This window comes from Anarhichas minor, unplaced genomic scaffold, assembly GCF_050575085.1.
Source record: "Anarhichas minor isolate MPS153535 unplaced genomic scaffold, ASM5057508v1 ptg000042l, whole genome shotgun sequence".
Lineage (NCBI taxonomy): Eukaryota > Metazoa > Chordata > Actinopteri > Perciformes > Anarhichadidae > Anarhichas > Anarhichas minor.
Window position 1 is genome coordinate 4,375,340 of NW_027466488.1, and position 20,305 is coordinate 4,395,644.

General features: G+C 38.7%; 3 protein-coding genes across 4 annotated transcripts; 1 reads left to right on the top strand and 2 right to left on the bottom strand.

The window, feature by feature from the left end:
- Positions 1-1,758: 1,758 nt before the first annotated feature.
- On the bottom strand, positions 1,759-12,130 carry dusp22a (dual specificity phosphatase 22a). Its single transcript, XM_076109910.1, has 7 exons — positions 11,849-12,130; positions 10,842-10,875; positions 10,017-10,099; positions 9,196-9,245; positions 6,006-6,080; positions 5,589-5,760; positions 1,759-2,972 (listed from the first exon to the last, which is right to left on the bottom strand). Exons 1-7 carry the CDS (start codon positions 11,867-11,869, stop codon positions 2,781-2,783), a joined length of 627 nt encoding a protein of 208 aa, XP_075966025.1. The 5' UTR covers positions 11,870-12,130; the 3' UTR covers positions 1,759-2,780.
- A 1,086-nt stretch (positions 12,131-13,216) lies between these two features.
- Positions 13,217-15,659, bottom strand: cox4i1 (cytochrome c oxidase subunit 4I1). Of its 2 annotated transcripts, none has more exons than XM_076109913.1 (5): positions 15,603-15,659; positions 14,760-14,836; positions 13,992-14,156; positions 13,722-13,853; positions 13,217-13,538 (listed from the first exon to the last, which is right to left on the bottom strand). In XM_076109913.1, the coding sequence occupies exons 2-5, from the start codon at positions 14,833-14,835 to the stop codon at positions 13,402-13,404; spliced, it is 510 nt and encodes a 169-aa protein (XP_075966028.1). In that variant the 5' UTR covers position 14,836; positions 15,603-15,659; the 3' UTR covers positions 13,217-13,401. The 2 variants fall into 2 exon arrangements, with proteins under 2 accessions (XP_075966028.1, XP_075966029.1); XM_076109914.1 differs by having other exon boundaries at positions 15,599-15,630.
- Positions 15,660-15,734: 75 nt separating this feature from the next.
- emc8 (ER membrane protein complex subunit 8) lies at positions 15,735-19,065 on the top strand. Its single transcript, XM_076109912.1, has 5 exons — positions 15,735-16,245; positions 16,665-16,741; positions 16,842-16,911; positions 17,624-17,718; positions 17,879-19,065. Exons 1-5 carry the CDS (start codon positions 16,033-16,035, stop codon positions 18,036-18,038), a joined length of 615 nt encoding a protein of 204 aa, XP_075966027.1. The 5' UTR covers positions 15,735-16,032; the 3' UTR covers positions 18,039-19,065.
- Positions 19,066-20,305: the final 1,240 nt, after the last annotated feature.

Sequence of the window (20,305 nt, forward strand, 5' to 3'; positions counted from 1 at the left end):
AAGGTTGTAAAGCTGCTGCCCACGCGAATAGTTACGCAGATGCGGAGCGCTGAATAAACCCGGAGAGTCACAAGTTACCCTGTGCTGTGGGGGATTTCTGCGGTCTAACTCAAGGTGATGTGTCCCGCTGACACCCACTCAGTAGGTTACTGCTGAGAAACATAGATCAGGTACACTATCTATACAGATCTGCATGCTGGTTCAGTAGGCTGATGCCAGATGTCCTAGGAGACAACCTTGTCTATTAATTATGATGGTGGAATAGTAATTAGGAAAATGTTGTTCTGAATAATATCCGTGCCTGTGATCAGAAGGATTCACACTGGGCTAACAAATATAGCCAAATTATAATTGTCCACCATCATCATCCAACGCCAATCAAGTAATGATAATACATAATATAAATGATGGTTTCTTTTAACAGAGCAAGTTATCATTTAATAATGTCTATCCTCCATAAAGTCATATCATCCCTGTAATATTCTTTTGGGACTGAGCGAATACATTAGTCAATTCATTGATTATTTGATTGACAGAAAATATATTCAATATCTTTTGTCATTTTAAAGCAGACATTCCCATGTTTCAGCTTCTCAGTTTTGCGGGTTTGCTGTTTCTCTTAATCTTATGTGATAGTGAATCAATCATTTTGGAGTTTTAGGTGATTAATTGGACACAAGACATTAGCTCAGGTTTTAGAAAGTTTTAGAAAGTTTTTCAGGCATTTTACCCCTGACCACGACACCTGACCATATACACATAGTAATGCCTAATCACAATTCATCTTGTCAGCCATGAAAGGTCTATTAGCACATATGGTTAGTGGGAATATTATACAAATAAACTCAAATAACTTCATTACAATTTGTAAGCCAAAAACACTAAAGTGATGTTAATACAACCCCACTGGCCACCCCCACAGAAATGAATTCCATGTAAACAAGTGACTGTATTCCTTGGAAGATTTTATGAGAGCATGTTGATGTTCTTCAGAAAGTGAAAACATTGACGATGCATTTCTGACAAGTTTCAGTCGACTTGATGTGTCTCAGGACCAACGAGAGAATGAAAATATGAATTGTGTTATTGATTTAGGTATGTTCACAGTACAATAATGTGAGCCATTCAAAGTCACTGTAGTAGTAATCTTATCTGGTGGCAGATTATATCGCTCACCACTTGAGTAATACAGCTGCTGAGCGATACCATCCGCCAATTGTACCTTCTTAGTCATCAGGTAATCCATAATAACTCATTAAATATGGTTTTGATTTCATTTTACTGGTTGATCTGTTCCTGTGAAGTCTTCTTATATTGTGTATAAAATGTAGAATTATATATTTCATTGATAATTTGATATAATGGTTTGTTGTAATTTCTCTTGTGTAATTAACTCATTTTTTTTAAATTAAAAGACAAACTCACGGTGTTTTAGGCATTTCTTTTTTTTAATCGTTGATAGTTCTTGTCTGGTAGTAAAACATGTACAATACAGGTTTTTTTTCATGAACCTGCACACCCTGGGTCTTAGTATAAAGCAGCTTTAGCAGGGGATCTGCTGAGTACAACCCAGGAACCTCTCAAATCGTCAACGTGGACTGACATTCAAGAAAGGCTATTCTGCTTTCTCTTTTTTTGTCAAGCTGCCCCATGAGACAAGCAGCTTATCTAGAAGTGAGCTGTGAAATACAATAACACGTACATAGTAATCTTCTCTGCCCAGAATTACTTTTACTCATACACAGACACATACCATAGTGATGATAGTACAGATTTATTAGCATTTCCACTTCATTTTATTATAAAACAAACAAAAAACACCATAAATACAGTTAAAATAATTGGCTATAGCCATTCATCTATAACACCCATAATGTAAAAATCAGCTTTGTCACAATAAAAAGATAAATCAGAGATTCAGTAAAATCAGGAAGACTTTCGCATTATAGTTATATATATGTAGCTGTAGTTTAATTCAGCAACGCTTTATGTAGCTTCCCATCTCAACCTGCTATGTATTATTTAAAGGAACATTTTACCAATTTGGAAACTTACTCCAGATGTTACTCCTAGTTGCATGAAGCAGCAAGCGTATTTGTGAACAACACCATGACCATTATTTGTTTACTGTGTGTTTTACTGGTAATTGCAAAGTCAATAGTGTTTACACATATGACAGGCAAGCAGTAGCGCTTGCTTTCCGTAGGATGCAATTAACAAATTGTATGCTGTCAGCCCGGCAACTATGCCAACTTCCCCAGCTCCAGTGTTGATCAGAGAGTGTACCATTAAGAGCCTGGACACAAACTGGTACATGTCAGAATAACTGCTTAGAATAATTGGCACCAAATTGGAGACAAAATGTTCCTTCATGGCAGCATAATCAGTCACTTATTTAAGGCTACCAAGCTGGACAATGTAAAGAGTCCACATGGGAGTGTAATTTATTCATCATGGCTAAGGTGCTGAAGTATTTAGAAGTAAGGCGTCTGAGAGCACCGATACCCCGATTGTGGCTGTACTCAGTGAAATGAGCAAGAAAGGTACTGGTAGTTGATAAGAGTCTGTGGCCCAATTCTAAATCAACCTCCATAGATTAAAATGATTTGACAGCTGTAATTAAAGTATGAAAGATATTTCATCTTATGCTTTCAGAGTTGTACAAAGGCCTTAAAGTTGGATACAACTTGGGGTTGATTTGGAACCGAGTACAGAATGATAGGTACTGCCATTTACAGACAGCCTTGGGCAGGACTTTAGCATGATCAGCGGCCCATGTTTCAGCTGCTGCTTTCAGGATCAGCCGGGTCCGACAGCCGAGCAGAGACGCCTCCATCCTGATTGGCCCAGCGTCGGTCTGCTCCTCTCCTCTGGCTCTCATGTTGCTCTGTGTACTGGCTCAGCAGGGCACCCACCTGCTCCTGGTCATTAAATGGACTGGGACGGAAACTGGAGCGTAACCATGTTCGGTACTGGGGACAAGAGGACAGACAAAAACATACATGCATTATTTAATATCTTACCGACTATACATTTCACGCAAACATGTAATGGCTTTGACAGGCAACATTTTATTTAGTTCACAGCTATAAATCTACACAAAACAAAAATGTCAATAGAGACATTTGAAATGTGGTACCATACACAGACAGTGCAGTGTCTTTAAACAGAATTTGTGTACTATGTATTCTGTGTACTATGTGATCTGTGCTTGATGTCTTGGGTCTGTTTATCATGAAGCCACATAACTTTGCTGTCATAAGTCTTGAATTAACTTGATCACATTGGATCTGACTTGTTTTCTAAATAAGTTTTCATTTTATAAAAGGGTCCAAAAATACAACTGTGAGTACAAAGTTGATTGAATAGTTTGAACTGAACTTTACAATATAAAATGTGCCATGAAATAATAATCCATATACTCAGTTTCTTCTTAGTAGGAGGTGATGAATCAAAACTTGACGGATGAGAGGAGAGGGCAGGACAGACGGCCTTTGCCAAGGTTCTTGCTCACACAGTCACGTGAGACTCAGGATTTGCCGTAACATCTCTTACACTTTTCTTTAAAAAGAGTTAAGTTACTGTATTTCTCTCATCTTGAAAATCCATGGAACATTGACACCGCCACACCAGACAAATTACAATTACAAACCTGGCTAATGGAGCTACTCCATGTGGACTCTGACTGACTCTGACTGACTTCACATGCAACTGTTAGTTTACGCTTGCCTTTTATGTTGCCTTTAAGTTAATACATAATTTGTTAATTTGCTTGGTTGTGTGCGTCTCACTCGTTTATCATGGCCGTGCGGCCCGGTTTGTGACAATACTATGAGCATAATGTTTGTGTAAAGGGAGTTATTCATAAATATTACATACGACATACAGAATACAATGTAGTTAAATACGTGTTCCTTCCCACCTTCAACCTAAAGGAGTACAGCACTGACTCATAACATCAAGAAATTCATAATCAAAGGCACAGTATAAAGATAAGATAAGCAGACTGATATCAAGTGCAAACTGTCATTGTGTCATCTTTAAAAAGAAAATGAATCTTGTTAGGAACTGCAAAGTGCTTTCAAGTCTTCTGCATGACTAACACTTTGATAGATATAGAGTTTGATGTGAAATGTGTCTAAATCAAATCATCACAGTCAGGTAACACTCCCACAAAGTGAGATTTGTTCTGTTAGAGCTCAAGTCATAACTGTGAAGTTAAGATTAAAGGTGGATTTGAGGCAGATAGTTAACTGTGGGGAGGCTCAGGTTCATAGACGCATTACTTCAGAACAAAGACACTTGGAAGGGAACAAATCTTTTTGGTCCTTTTAAAAACAACTAAACATGTATAGTCTATTATAATAACTTGAATATAAGCAGCCAACAATGGTCATTATCAGTCTTTTAGCTCTTTATAAATGTTATTCTCTGGCCTTCTTTCCCAATTTGAATAATTCTGGGAGCCTTTTTTCCCACACCCCATTCTGGACTATTACAGTATGTTTCTAGACCACAAAGTTGACACTTTTTTTCCCCTTTCATTGAACCTGCAAGAAGACAGTTATGAGATGTGAACTTCAGTGCATTTCACAGGTTTTACTGCTGCATTAGTGACTAAACTACATTGTTGTCTTCAGGATTCCTCACTTTCTATCTGAGGATTCACAGATGTGGGAAAGCACAAATACAGAAATACTGTTTCCCTTTAAATCCTCGAAATCAGTGCAAAATCTACAAACAATGAGCGTTTTTTCAGTCATGTTATGTTGCAAGATGCTGACAGTAACACTGCACACGTGATGAGCAGTACAAAGCTAATGCAATCCGAGCAAACCCCCTGCAGTTCCCCTTCTCTACTCAGCAGCTGGGTCAGTGCCACTGTAATGGGATCACACGGTGCCTTCAAGTAACTACAATGCTGCAGAATGTTAAAGCTGTGAACAGCCATCTACAATGTGCTCATATATAAAACACATACTGCCAATAGTAAAATGCTGTGGATACGATGGTTCAAAATAAAAATGCAAGTAGAAATTTCCTCACACCTAAAGTGTGAAAATACAAATCATCCTTGAACACAGCGTCCTAGTTTTCTGATGACTTGAAGCCATTGTGGTCTTGAACCAGTATTTTTAATAAAAGCATCTGTCATGTATTCTATGGTACGTTGTTCGGCATGTTGTCTGCATGGGAAAAAAATGCTCCAAATCAGATTGGAAATGAAACCAAGTTTGAACTGATATTTCCTATAAGTGGCCTTCCTTAAAGTGAAAGTAGACAACTATGGCCACTGTAGGGCAGGACTTTGTCTCCAATAGTGTGAGATCATGGAAATAAAAGAAGTCCACTGAGCTTCACAGAGCTGTGGAGGTCAAATTCCTAATATCAGACAAGTGAGAAGTCACATTTACAGAATGCTAATATATCGTACAGCTAGAGCTAGCACTATGCTTGTGAGGAAAACATTATAAAATGTGGAATATTTAGTAGAAATTCTTAAAGACTGCAATTTAAAATCCCTTTGACTTTAGGCTGCAAACTGTAAAAGGGGGCTGGATACTCTCTGTGGGTATCTGTGTGTTTACCTCCGAGAGTTGTGCCGTCTGGTACTCCTGCAGCTGCTGCTGGAAGCCATAGTTTGGGCCGACAAAGGAGCGAACAGCCTTGACTGCAGACAGACACTCATCCCAGCTGTAGTGGGTGACAGTCATCAGGTAGGCCACCACCATGGTAGTGCTGCGGGACACACCTGCGAGGCTGCAGCAAAGCAAAGCACACAGCTTGTTGTCATAAGGCAACTTCATGTTTAACACCTTATTTCTTTCAGATAAGAGGTAAATAACAGAACAGGTACTGAGCAGTTTTTTTTAAATCTCAGGGTTGTTTTTGGTTCTGTCTTTTAAAAGGCATACTGCAAGCCTACATCCACAATGAAATGGCATGTCTTGACTACCCCAGAGGCCAGGAAGAGGCTGGATACAGATTTAGACATAAAAGCTTACCAGTGAACGAGACAACATCCACCATTCAGGCGACATTCATGGATGAAGCTGATGCATTCTTTAAAATGCTGTAATCTGGAGAGATAAAGGACAACAAAGGAACTTTTATACAGCACATTTTTTTCTGCACTTAGCAGTACAAAATAAAGAAATGAATGTTTTGAAAAAATAGCATTTGAACTATTGCTCATTAAATCAGGAAACTGGCTTGTTTTTGCTAAGGTGGAGTGATGTTGGGTTGTAAAGCTAAAAAAAAAAAAATAGACTACTCAGTAAAGGATATGAGAAAGCACACCTTGAACTGAAACTCCTGTGTTGAGGCCCAGACTTTGTGCTTCAAATAAGTTGCTGAAATTATGATAACCTGATGCTGTTCTGATTTTGACTGTAGAAACTGCAGGTCTCAGAATAGGTCAGTTAGTTTTGATAGGTTTTTGTTACAATGTCGAGGAGTAGGGATTTATCTTTAACTACTCCAATTTGTCATGTGAGAAAAAGGTCAGGTCTGCTCAAACTGAAAATCTGTGGTAGACCAAAGCTCAGACAGTAGGGACAGACAAGGGAAGTAACTGTCCTCGTTTTTGTCTATCTGCAAAATAACATCAGGTTCCAACATTCATTCATTCATTCATTCTCTGTCTACAAAAGTAAATCAAAAACACAGAAATGAACCTCCTGCCTTATGGTGGAATGCTCATGTTGAAATGCTTCTGCCCTCCAAACTAAAAAGTTATTACTCATACTGAGGTTGTGTCAAACACACTTGTAAGACGCTTCTCAAATATGCAAGCCAATAAAATGCACAACAACACAATACAAATTATATTGTTCCCAAACCCCAAAAACACAAACAAAAATTAGCGCATTGCTTAAGATCACAGAAATCCTGAGAATTTTAGGCTTTTTGAAACATAAATGAACATCAAGCAGCACACTGGGGCAACTGCTCCTCAAATATCCTACTTGTTCACTGTCAGGAAACACTGTTTTGCATTATCAAGAAGTGCATGGCTGATAACACTGTCTCCTGAGAGCAGATGCTGGTTACTCAATAGCAGACAGAGTAACAGACTGGGGCGAAAATAGATTGACTGCCACTATACTTTTTTTTTTTCCCTCCTTCCTGAGATCCAAACTCCTCTTCAAAAGAAGTCTCCTAAGCACTTAGTTCTGTCTTCCTAGCACAGAGGTTTCCGGCTGTGTTGTTTAATATGCAGAACATTTGAGGTTTTAACCAGTTGAATATAGAGAATAATACTGAAACAAACTGTTGAACTAATGTCATATTCCAAATGAAAAAAATAGCTGGTGCAATTCTATGGCATGTTGACATGTTATCCAATCTAATTATCTATACGCAAAATAAATCATATTGAACACAAACCAAAGGTATACTCTTAGTTATAAACCAAGTACAGCATGGTGGACATGCAGACTACTTGCACAAATGCACATCTCATTTTGAAAATGTTTGATGCAAATGAGTTTACACCTTCATGGTCAGTGCACACTGTGCATTAAAACCATAGCAGGCTTGTCATGAGAATGTAAGGAAGGGGAATCCCTGGCCCTCCACAATCAGGTTCATGTACATGTTAGCAAATACATCAAGTCAACATTTAAGGTAATTAAATATCTTGTATTAATTTAGAAGGAATGACATCACATCACTGCGTGTCAACTTTACAATAACAACATCCTCGACAATAGTGAACGAATTGGCCTTGATGTCCCAGCTCGTTGTTACTGACATTTCATCTTTTGATAGGCAACTCGTGACCCACTACATCCCTAACTATCATAGAAATGGATATTTCTGAAGCCCTGACCAAGATTTATCTAATAAAGTTTTGTGAGAGTTTTTCCTTGCTCTGGCGGGTTGTCATTTTAGCTGACTTACTGACATCCATCCCAAAGTACAGACACACAAGCTTTAAGGAAGTTTAGGGTTTTTCAGACAGCTTCCAACTGCTACAGTTGCTCCAGAAAAAACAGTCAACATGACAAAAACCGTCCCTGCTGTGGATCTTATAGATGGGAGGGGCAATCAGACCTGGCCACAAAGGCTCCCTGTCTGGTGTGGGAGCACGGGGTTGCGTCAGTTGGCCTCACCACTCCCGTCAGTCAGACCAGTGATTGTGACAGAGGGGGTCGAGACCAACAGCCAGATGTCACACTAGGCTTTCCTTCCTCTGGTGCCTCTGATCTTTGTTTCCTACGTTGTCAGCAGGTTAATTATTCATCTTGCATCAAAATGTCCCCACTTTTTCCTCATCTTTCTCCCCATTTTAATATGGAGATTTAAATATGGGCGATTTATGAAACACTTTCTGAGATCACGCCTCTGTCTGTCCAATTACCCAACTAACCAGTGGAAGGCACCAAAACAGCTGCAACGACAAAATCCCTCACCAGCTCCGACTTCAAAGTGGATCATCAACAGGAGTCGCAAGCCGTTAGACTGCTCTTCTGCATAGATGCTCAAACTGCAAGACATGATTGATGCTTCTGTTCTGTGCCCTGAGCCAGTGTCAAGTGTTTAATTACTACTGCTAGTGTTGCACGAGGTCAAAAGACCCTACCAAAAAAATAACAGAAATGCCATGACTAATGCAGTGTTAGCAGCCGCTGCAAGGGTGGAGAGACAGCTCATGCCTCTTTCAACACCGAATCTGCGTCCTGATGAACAATGACACATTAAACACACTATTTTTTGTCTCTCTCTCTATCTCTAATACACACACACATATATATACACATACATATATACACACACATACATATATATATATATATATATATATACACATACATACATATATATACATACATATATATTTAGTGCTCTATCTTTAGGAATATTCCATGTTTAATTTTATGTCGCAGGATCTACTTTACTTAGTATATCTAAAATGTCAAGAGATAAGGAGCAAAATTCAAAGAACTATCAACATGAATCATGTAATAAAAAAAAATAAAAAATCAGTTTTCTAAACTGTAAAAAGTCCCCATATAATATTCCTAACGGTTTGCATTCAGCCGTCACACCCTGGTGCCACAATCTGGAGGGTAATTGTGTTGAAATAATACTGCCTGACTCATCCGTGCTTCCAAAGTTCACACGGACAATGACTTTAACAATCTGAGGTATGATCTGTGTCTGAGTGTGTGCGTGTATGTGCTTACTCACAGGTTCTGGCTGGAAGCATCAGCTGCATGAATACAAAGATACGTCATGTCCTGAAAAACATACATGCATAACAACTGAAACAAATTTGAAGAACATAGGCCATACATACATGTCTGAATGTTACCTGTAAATCTTCCCCTACGTTATTATTATATTATTGACTAGAATGATAGCCCAGGTAGGTTTTGCAGGTGAGCATCTGTGACACCTATCCCACGTGAGCCCAATATCTTTTAGGTCTGGAGCCCAGAATAATTCATTGTGTAAATGTGTAGCTTAAGGTGGGTCTAGTCCCTCAATAAACCTCTTAACTATTAATGCTTTCTGGGGCTATAATTAATACAAAGGTAATATATATTTTACTCACAGTTCAAGACCAGCATTAGAAACAGACTGAACACTTGAATTTGTCTGACACCTGGATGTGACATGCTGAACATTTTGTGGGCTGTGCTCAGGCACAATGGATAACAAGGCCCTCTGTTGCAGTGTTGAATAATACATTTAATGCCCAGGAATTAAATACATCACACTTAAGTCATTGCCACGTAATTACACTACATTAGAGCGGCCAAAGAAACTTCTCATTGTTTCTAAGGTTATTACCTCCTGTGTGTAAACACACACACACACAAGTAAGCATGTAAACTGCCCATCTCAGGCACGATACTCGATCGCTCCAACCATAACTCATCACCACCCCCAGCTGGCTGACATGATACATCACATTGTTACATGCAAAGTCATGCCAAAATCTCAATGTAAAGTTTTCACAAAAAGTACAGGTAGTTTGACCCAACCAACATTGATTTTCCACTAACCTCAAACACAGGTTTAGCATTGTTGTACACGGACAGGATGTGGGTGATGCCATTCTTAGAAAGGCTTTCTCTATTTTCTGCATCTGGGACAAAGAGAAAGAGGAATATATCTCAGAGTCATGTCAGTGACTGTTACACCAACAACCAGTTTGATTGTTAAGTGCTGCAGAGGCTGGTCTGTTAACTGTTTACTCTCCTGCAGCATCATTTGGTACAGTTAGCCCTGTGGTCACTTGTTCCCGTCATTCAAACTAATTTTAGCCACAATGCACAATGTGCCATCATGTGAGGAGATCATCGCGGCAGCTAAAGTTAGAAACCTGCAAGTGCCACATTAGCTGGGAAGGGGTTGTTCGGGGCCAGGGAGGGACACACAGAGGACTGTGCATTTTACATGAGGCACCACCCTTTTCTGTCTTAAACTGTCGTTGGTCAGCGAGGCGTTTGCATCTTTTTACTCTGAAATATATCTTTGACGGAAGAACTATTTTCAGCTACAACATCTCGTGTTTGATAGTTAAAACCTTTCACCATTTACAGTGAATATGGGCAAAATGCTAAATGTTTTTGTCAAAATGTTTGTCCATATTGTTAATACTGTGTGCTGCATTACAATGTCTACAAAACAAAGCAATATGTTTAAGAATACTAACGGTAAGGTGTTGTGATATTCTACTGTATCAATCCGCCCATCACTCATTCCTGCATGCATTGATGGCCCATAATGGTGGCCTTCTGCCTTTGGTACTGAAAGCCTAACCTGACCCACCTACGTATGTATCACATTTACAAACATCAAATCAAGTTGCATCATGTTTGTCTTACCTCTTATATTTCCAAGGTAGAGCCCATCGACAACCTGTGAAGCAGCAGTCACAGACATGTTGCATTCAGGTTAGATATTATAACAGTCTAGCTTCAAAATCTTCACTTGAAAAGGAACAAATGTCCTGGGTTGAGCCAGATTGGATTTAAGGCTTAGGGCTTAAGGACCAAGTACCAGCAAATCATTCCCTACAGCCATACAAGGCCTGAAGCAACGATGCATGATTATCAGGACAAAGTGATGAGTGTTGCTGTACTTTGGAACTAGTACCGTGAAGCAGAAGGTGTCTGAGGATAATTAAGAGCTGGATTTACACTAATAAAGTGTATGGCGGGCCCATTGTGGCAATTACGAATGGAAATACAGATGACCAATTTATCCGCTTGTGCAAAGTAATTTAAGACCAATTTCAAATTTACTCGTTTTTGTTAAACATGCGGTGTTCAAATTTATTCTACCTTTCTATTGCCTAACTAATGCAATGGGCATCAATGTAATTTGGGAGGTTAAAAAATACCACAGTCATAATTGGGGCGAGAGATAAAATAAAGAATAACAATGTTGCAATAATCTATTGATTTGATCCTCAGAGTAATGTTGCATGAATCCCTCAAAGGGTCAGAGGTCAGACACAGCAGCCCTGGGTTCGGTATCATCACACAATCATAAGAATGAATCAGAATCCAGATGACCTAATGTCATCAGATCTCAACCCAGAGGATTATCATTTTAAAATCTTGGTAGATGTTTGAACATTAATGAAACATTCAAAAGGTGAACTATCTGCCGCACTTACGGCTTCTGCACTCATTATCCAAAAAGCAGTCTCTGGTCTATTTCCATTTATATCATATCAGTGTGGCAGAGAGGAAAACATGTCACGTGATCGATTGAATGACGACACTAGGGGAGGCACGCAGCTACCAGCTACACTTTGCAGAATTTACCATTAAAAAGCCACAGACAACAATTGAACACCTGTACATGAAACGAAACCAAAGCCTACCTTATTCATTCCATTGCCCATGATGACTCTGAACCAGTGTGCGATGAGCTAACACTGCTACGATATTTTAACATGGACTCTGAATCCAAACCCCGGCGCTTGAGTGGCTTCAGATTCATACAACTATCTATGTTTGTCTTCTACTCAACAACATTGTTAAGTCCCACCACCGTCCTTAAAACCACAGACATGTCGTCAATTCAGCTTCAACGGTCTCAGCCCCAAACAACAGTTCCGTCATGCTGCACCATCTTCCGGATTGTTTTGACGTGAAACGACGGCAGCTGCGGGTTCATCCGGTAAGTGACATCACAGCGTGTGGCCGTGAGCTCAGCTGTACGGTCCCATACCCCTCATGTGTAGACCACCTGGGATCTGGACGTGCAGATTATGAGGAAACCGTGAATCCACTTGGAGACATTATAAAGAAGCTGTATCTTCATAGAATGGACAAAAACGGAATCCCTCTTGCAAACTATACCCACGACCATGTACTTTGGCTTTTCAGCGCATGTAATATTGATTTTCATGACAATTACATTGTGTCATTGGCAAAGAACATTTCAATTCGAGAATTCATAAGTAATGTCAACAACAGGAAATGCTGCTGCTGCTAACCTACAGCTCTTTGCGTGTACAAAGGTATGGCGTCTTTTTTGGACAATATATTATTCCCAACTGTAAATAATATAGATTCAGCTATACTTTTTTGGGTAACAAAACCAATCTGAAACTTGAAGTGAGAAAATGTCCCACCATACCCTTTGTAAACGATGCCCTTGGGTATACCTATTAATAAACACTACCCACCAGCTTAGTTTTACAATCACCTAGAGATGACTACACGTCACATTTTTTTTAATTTTTGTCAAGGTTGAACCAACAGAGAAATTGTTGTGCAGAGCCCCTGAACATCTACTTTAAGGCTATTTTTTAAATTAATTTCTATTAATATTATGTTAGAGTAACCCATAAGATTACCAACTAGTAAAGACACACTGGCATTTAAACATTTTGAAATGATCAAATCAAGTCAATTATTTGCTGATGCAGTTTATGTCTGTGGTTAACTGGCAAACATAAGAGAAATTCTCAAGTCAATTTCACTACTAATTGAACTAAAACTAATAACATTCAGTCTCAACTTCATTAAGAGATTTTAGGCTAAAAGTCCCATACACGAGTGTATACAACAGATTGCATTAATGAAAATATAATTAGTTGCAAATGGAGGAAAACCACAATTTTTAGAGTAAAATCACAAAATGAAATGAAGTATGGTCCTTCTCTCTTCATATGAAACAGTGATTTAATGTAAAGGCAATATTTTCACAACAGTCACAGAGTTAACACAATTAAATAGAGAAGTTTTATCAGTTTAACCATTTGTATTTTTATTTCTATAATACACAATGAACATAAGAGGAAGAGGCCTTCCAAAATGCAGAGACTGAGGTAATGTGAACAATTGATAGATACAGAAATATGGGTATTCTTGTATCTTTGAGTTGGTCTGCCCTTATCTTCAAGTGGGTTATGGTCTTATGGGTCCTTTACTTTTTCCACTGCTTGTTTTCGTAGTCCCACTTGGATGCGTATCCCTCCACTGGGTTCATTTTCATGTCCAATGCCCTCTGCAGCTCCTTCTCTTTCCACTCGGCCGCAAATGTGTGTGGGACGGGTCCATACACTGCAAAGAGACAATATGTGTTAAGTAGTATGCTTAATTAGACTGCATCAAGCAAGTGTAACACAGATAATTGCATTCCTCTTTGTTTGAATTGGAAACAAGAGGTCTCACTACATCAAATCTTGAACAGCTTTGCAGACACATAATTATAAATCTTGCCATTACACTTGTTGGCAGACATACCATACATTCTCTGCCAGAGCACAACCAGGCCAGTGAAGCCAACTAGGAAAAACATCCCTCCAACCACAGATTTCCACTCTTGCGATCCCTGGGTCATCTCAGCAAAGCTCTGTTTGAAGCTGATGCGGTACACTAACATTGGAAACACAAAATCTAGATGGTTACAATTGTAATAGATGAAAAATGACTTTACCATTAACACATTACTAAATAACAACAAAATCAGTTTGACCAATAATTATGAACATTGGAGCATTTTAAAAAACATACATGCAATCTTCTCCTCATCAGAGAGTCCAGCCCAGGCGCCCTTCTCCTTCTCCTTCAGGGACGCCTGCTCTGGACTCAGGGTTTGCACATAGCAGACATCTGGGAGGGGATTCTCCCGTCTGTCAAAGTAGGCAGGGAGAGTGTAGTTCTCTACCTTAGCAACACCTGCAGGAGATGACAAAGGATGCCTTAACAAATAAGTTTCATTATCACATAATGCCCTAAAGCATGCCATCCTTTTCTGACATATTATGTGTATAAGTATTAAATGTTTTGTTTTAGAAAGTATGCTGATAAAAACAATCAGCTGTACACTGGCACACATATTCTTGGCTTGGATCCAACTTAAGCAAAGTGACAGATGTGCATAGCTACGGTGTCAGTTAGTTAAGAGATTGGAGGAGAGTAGAGGTGTCTTCTTATGCGACTGAAGCACATTACAGAATGGAAATGTGTTGTTGGGGCGAACAGAAAAAGTGATGTTTGTGTAAATAAAGTAACATGAACACTTAATAATTTGGGGGGGAAACATTTTCAGTGAATTATAGTTTTTGCTTTACTTTAAAACATACACCAAAAGCAGGAGGTTAACAGTCATTATATGGAAAGGTCACAAGGTATTTATTTTAAATTCATGCTTTTTGGTTCTGTGGTACTACGGTAATCATCGATGTAGGAGTTTTAATCATAAAAAGCAATGATTATATGAGGCACAAACTCTATGGTTATCCCATCGCCAAAAATAGAGTCAGTTTGAGTCGCTCTTACCATGTTCTCCACGAACACAGACAGACGTGGAAATGGCACGTTTGCCAACAAGGCGAAGGACTCTGGTGGCTAGCATTCTGTGGAAAAGGTGATATGAAAGATATTAGCAAACTTAAATATATTCAAACTTTATCATGTTTCTTCTGGTGACCACATATATAAAATATTAAGATAAATTGATAAACGTATGTTAAGATCACATAGCCGGTGTTGGATATTTAAGAACAATTAATAGTTTGCAAATCTATAATATTATTTCCTGCATTTGACAGATGTTTTACATGCATTCACATTAAGTCACGTAGAAGGCATTAAACAAACTATATCTTTGCACGTGCGTTAGGTTAAATTCATAGACTGTATATAGGTTAGATTGCGTTGTTGTTGTTCCCAACCAAAGGTCTCCCGTTAGTTATAAAGCAAAGCTAATGTTAGCGTTAGCTGCACACACAAGGTCATACCGCCCAAATAAAACAATCACGGAAATACAAGGTTCTATGAGCCAGTACTGTATAATTCACGCAATACTTTCACATTTGCTGAGTTTGTATTTATATGAGCCCATGACAGACACTGTAACACCCAACTATCTGCCTTCACAAATCTGATGCTACAAGCTAACTAAAGCTACCTGGTAGATTAGCCCGTCCTAGCTTCCGTCCAATCTGACAAAGTCACTCGTGAACAACTGATTATTTCGGTTGAAATTGTCACTTAACGTTGGGCCATTACTTCGCTTTGAATATGTACAATGTCACAATGTGTGTTAGTTGTAAAGTTTGATGTATTTCTACACGGTTAGAAGAAGGCTATTGAGGTAAAAAAAAAAAAAATACAACCTACTTTCTCTTCCTTGCTCCCGTACACCGACGCTCTTAAAGGAAGTTTGATAGTGACCGGAAAGACGTAAGTCGTGTTACGAGGAGGCGAACAGACCGGATGGATGATGCTTTGCGATCTGATTTTACGGCATGTCCATTCTCATTTACGGCACCACCGGTGCTGCAGGAACGAGAGGAAGGTGGACGCGATATTTGCTTAGATTTCGTAACACCGGATTGAATCTTGCGTAGAAAAGACTATTGTCATTTTAGATAAGTGTAACGCTTACATGTCCGTGTTAGTCAGGTGACTGCTGAGGTAGATATCTACTTTTCTGTTGGCATTAACGTTAGCTAACCGTAGCAGACAGCAGTCCCGTCTCATCGTGTAGCCACTCAACTTCTTAGGATCTATTTTTCTTTTCACCGATTCCGCCGATTTTCTCATCAACATGCCTATTCAGCTGACTAGTCAGGCTTACTGTAAAATGGTTTTACATGCTGCCAAGTACTCTCACTGCGCCGTGAATGGATTGTTGGTGGCAGAGAAGACGAAGGAGAAAAAGAGAGACAGCCACGGTGAACCCATCTTGTGTGTGGACTGTGTGCCTCTGTTTCACGGTACTCTCGCTCTGGCACCAATGCTAGAAGTAGCTTTAACACTGGTAAGTAGCCGTAAAGTTAAACAAAACAATGCCACGTTTATTGGGTACACCTAGCTTAAACTAAGGCGGTCTGATACACAAGTACTGCAAAACCAAATGTACTGATTTTGTTATCGTTAAATCGTTTATAGTGGTTTTGATTCAACTTTATGGTCATTTGGTAGACTGAAGTTAGTGGTGCGCTAAATGTCACTGCCTTACTAACAGGTGGTTTTAATATCGTGCTCCCCTCGTTCCCCCAATGAGGGTTGACTAAATATTACAATCACCTCGCAGTTTAACGAAATAGCACCACTAACTACTCTATAAACATTAAGTTTATTGCAGGGCCGTTTTAGCCTTGTGTCCCTAATAAAGTGGACTTTTTTTCTGTTGTTGGTCTGACCTATGCTGTCCTGTTCTTTCATGGTTCATCTCAGATTGATACTTGGTGTAAAGAAAATAATTACGTCATTGCTGGATATTATCAAGCCAATGAACGCTCACAGGATTCAAGGTACAGACGATACAAAATGGACACCAACACCCTGCTGTTCCAAGAAAGCAACTAGTAATAAACCATGCCCCAAACTACTTTTGGTCCTCTTCTCTTGCAGACCAAACCAAGTTGCAGAAAAAGTGGCTGCCAGGATTTCTGAGAACTTCAGCGAAGCAGCAATTGTTATGGTAACAGTAAATGATTTAGACCGGTGTCAATGAATTATATGTTTTGATCCACTTCCCGGAAGTTATGCAAATGCTTTACTGCTGACTCTGATTTTGCTCTTTTAGTTTAACAAATGTGTTCATCCTACCTTTAGTTCAGTATGTAGACATGTATTTGCAGTCTGACAATCTGAAATAGGTTAATTTGTCACATCAAGCATTTAGCTCCACAATCTGATATGTGTTATGTAGCTGCAGACCATTTCTAAGTGATGAAAAAGGGATAATGTGAGTTTGTTCTTGCATTGATTAGGTTGCTGTTAATCAGCTTTCTCAAGTTTGGGATGTTGACTCCTCCCACTAGCTCCTACATGCACTGACCCTGAAGCCCATCTGTGCTCTTTAACTGTATCATCATTCAATGTTAGTGTTATATTAATGAAAAGCAACAATATGTTCACAGATTGCTTGAATACATAAAGTAAGTTTCTGTTAACAGATGTTTTTAATAAAGTACAGATGAAATGAATGCACTTGGCTGCCTGGAAGATGTTAGAAAACACACAATCTAAAATGCTATATTTTATTGTAATGGTTAGCAGCATTGTAAAGTATACATAATTGGTAGTAAGTTCCCTAAAACATGTCAGACACTGGTGTGGTTGTGTAAAGCTATACATAACAGGTCTGTATGCTACTAAATCTCTTGTGATTTCTCTGTTTTATCCCTCAGGTGGACAACAGTAGATTAACAATGAGCTGTTTTGAGCCCATCGTGCACATCTATGACCATCATGAAAACAAGTGGAGAAGCAGAGAAGTAACCTTGTAAGTTACTCTTTGTTCTAGAGACTGCGTTATATGTGCAACCTCAACCACAGCTTCTGTCATACAACCTCCCTGTGTTCTCTTAACGAGTAGAATAATGTGCATTGTCTAGATAATGTTTGAGGTGTTTAATCCCAAAATGATGTTTTTTGCCTTCCAGTGACTGTTTTGAGGACTGGAGCGAAGCACAGAAGATCACATCTGCTCTGTTAGAGGGCCGGTCCTACGAGAACTTGATTGACTTTGACAATCACCTGGATGATCTGAGGAATGACTGGACCAACCCTGTGATCAACAAGTCCGTCCTGGATCTGTGCTAAGCCAGTCAGTCCGACGTACCCTGCACATAGATAAATGTTTCTGCCGTTTCAGCATGCATGATGCTACTTATCGTGTAGCACAGGAGTACGAAAATGCTGAACGCGTGATCTTTGTTCCATGTAAAGCCACTCCTACTGAGAGGAACCTGCGGAGCACTGACCGGTTAGGCCCAAAATCTCTCAAGAGCAAGAGCCATATGTGCTCTGTTGGCATGTGTCCACCTTTACAAGGTGATGCTGAGGTGATGAAGGCAATTATGTGATTTAAATGCAACTTTGATTTTTTTTTTCCTACAATAGTTTGTGTTTATTCACTGCAAAAAAACTTAAATTCTAGAGTATAATATCTATTTTCTCCTCCTTTAATATTACAGCCAGTAGCCATACAGAGATCATAAAATGTAAGGAGATGATTGTGCTACTGAGATATGATATATAGATACACATTCTCTATTATAGGTGTAGTTTGTGTTAAGCCCAGTTTATTTATTAACAAGATAAGAATATAGATGAACCGGAGAGGCAGTAATCATGAAAATGTTTTGTCTTATATTATCTTTGTCTAATCTAAAGATATGACTTTTAAATTATTAATTCTTATGCAAATGTTTCTATGATGGATGTCTCCTGCTGTTGTTCCTGGTACACTTCAGAATGTCATTCTTCTGATGATACACATGTTGGCGTATTGACTTTTGATTGTTCCTCTTTTGATTCCACTTTTGATTTGTTCAGAAATACAGTACGTCAAATCAGATCGAAGGAATCTGTGAATTTTGTTTTATGTGTTCTATCTGTTGTAAGAAGTAGATAATAGTTTGTATTTATACTTCATTGACTGCTCTAAATCCTACTATTTAATATGTAATGTTAAAACATTTGAATACTTGATGTTATAGATACAGAACTACCTTTGTACTTCAAATTAGAATTAATCAGTAAGAGCTATTAAATAACGCTGTGGATGTCACATTTTTTACATACATTTTATAAACTGAATGTACAATGAAATCCCCTTTGGAACCAAGTCGTTTGTCAGACTCATGTCATTTAGTAAATTATTTTACTAGGTGATACTCGGTATTTATTTGCCTTTGACACTTGAAAAGGTTGATTTACTGACAGGGCTTCAGGATTTGGTTTAATTTCTAGTCTGCATTTCTTTCCGGTTTAAAAACTCACCCATTGTAGGTGACTGCTACCCATTATACAAAATATGTGCAACACAAAGGCAAATGTATGAATAATTTACTCTTACAGATGTTATTCACCAAAAAAAGTCAGGTAAATTTTCTTAAATCAGATTGAAGCTAAAGTTCAGGATCTATTTGGGGCTAATTTAATGCTGCATGACTGCATTTAAATAGGCCTTTGTTTAACTGTGGTCAGTTGACCCTCACATGCACAGTCCTGACCTCTGCAGAAACATTCATACCTACCCGTGTGTCTATTCTCCAGATATGGTTTTACTCCACAGATGTTACAGCAGCTCATTTAAACGGTTAGAATTTAGAGGGAAGGGGAATTCTGACACCTGGTGGACAGATGGCACCATTGTCGTTGATCTAATCATCCGTTCTGTGTGTGTTTGTGTCTCCAGTACAACGATGTTAACTTGTCACATAAACTCTTTCTATTATCTAATGTGTGAATCTGAATCTCTAGCTGTCTGGGACACGTGACAACAAAGCACAGAACTACAGAACCAACAGTCCAAAAATAAAAAGATTCTCATTTGTAAAATATCAAACGGGACAGTTTTGAAAGACATTATTGGTTAAACAGCTATATGTTGAAACTATGAACAACATAATACAGTGTAACACAGTAGGTGGATGACAAACACTGCTAACTGACCATATTTAACAATACTATTATCTTCGATACATGTCAGAGGGAAATATTTTTACAAACAGATTTTACATATAAACCGTATGATCAGTTTATAGCATGCAATGTAACAGATTAAACTGCAATACAGCAGCAGCAAATATGTAGTTCAAGTTTCCTCCACACTGACGAATAACCAACTATTCAACAACAAACTGCCACTTACACTAATATAAGTAATAATGATAAAATATAATAAAAAAATTACATTTCAAAAGGGGACATTCTGTATAATTTAAGTACATTTTGATAGTACGCACCTTTACTAAAGTAAAATTGATTCGCATGGCTTCATCACCTGCTCAATAGTACCACCTAGTGGCGCTTACCTGCAACTGTCGTTGATGTCACATGACCCACTTCTTCCTTCCGGGCCG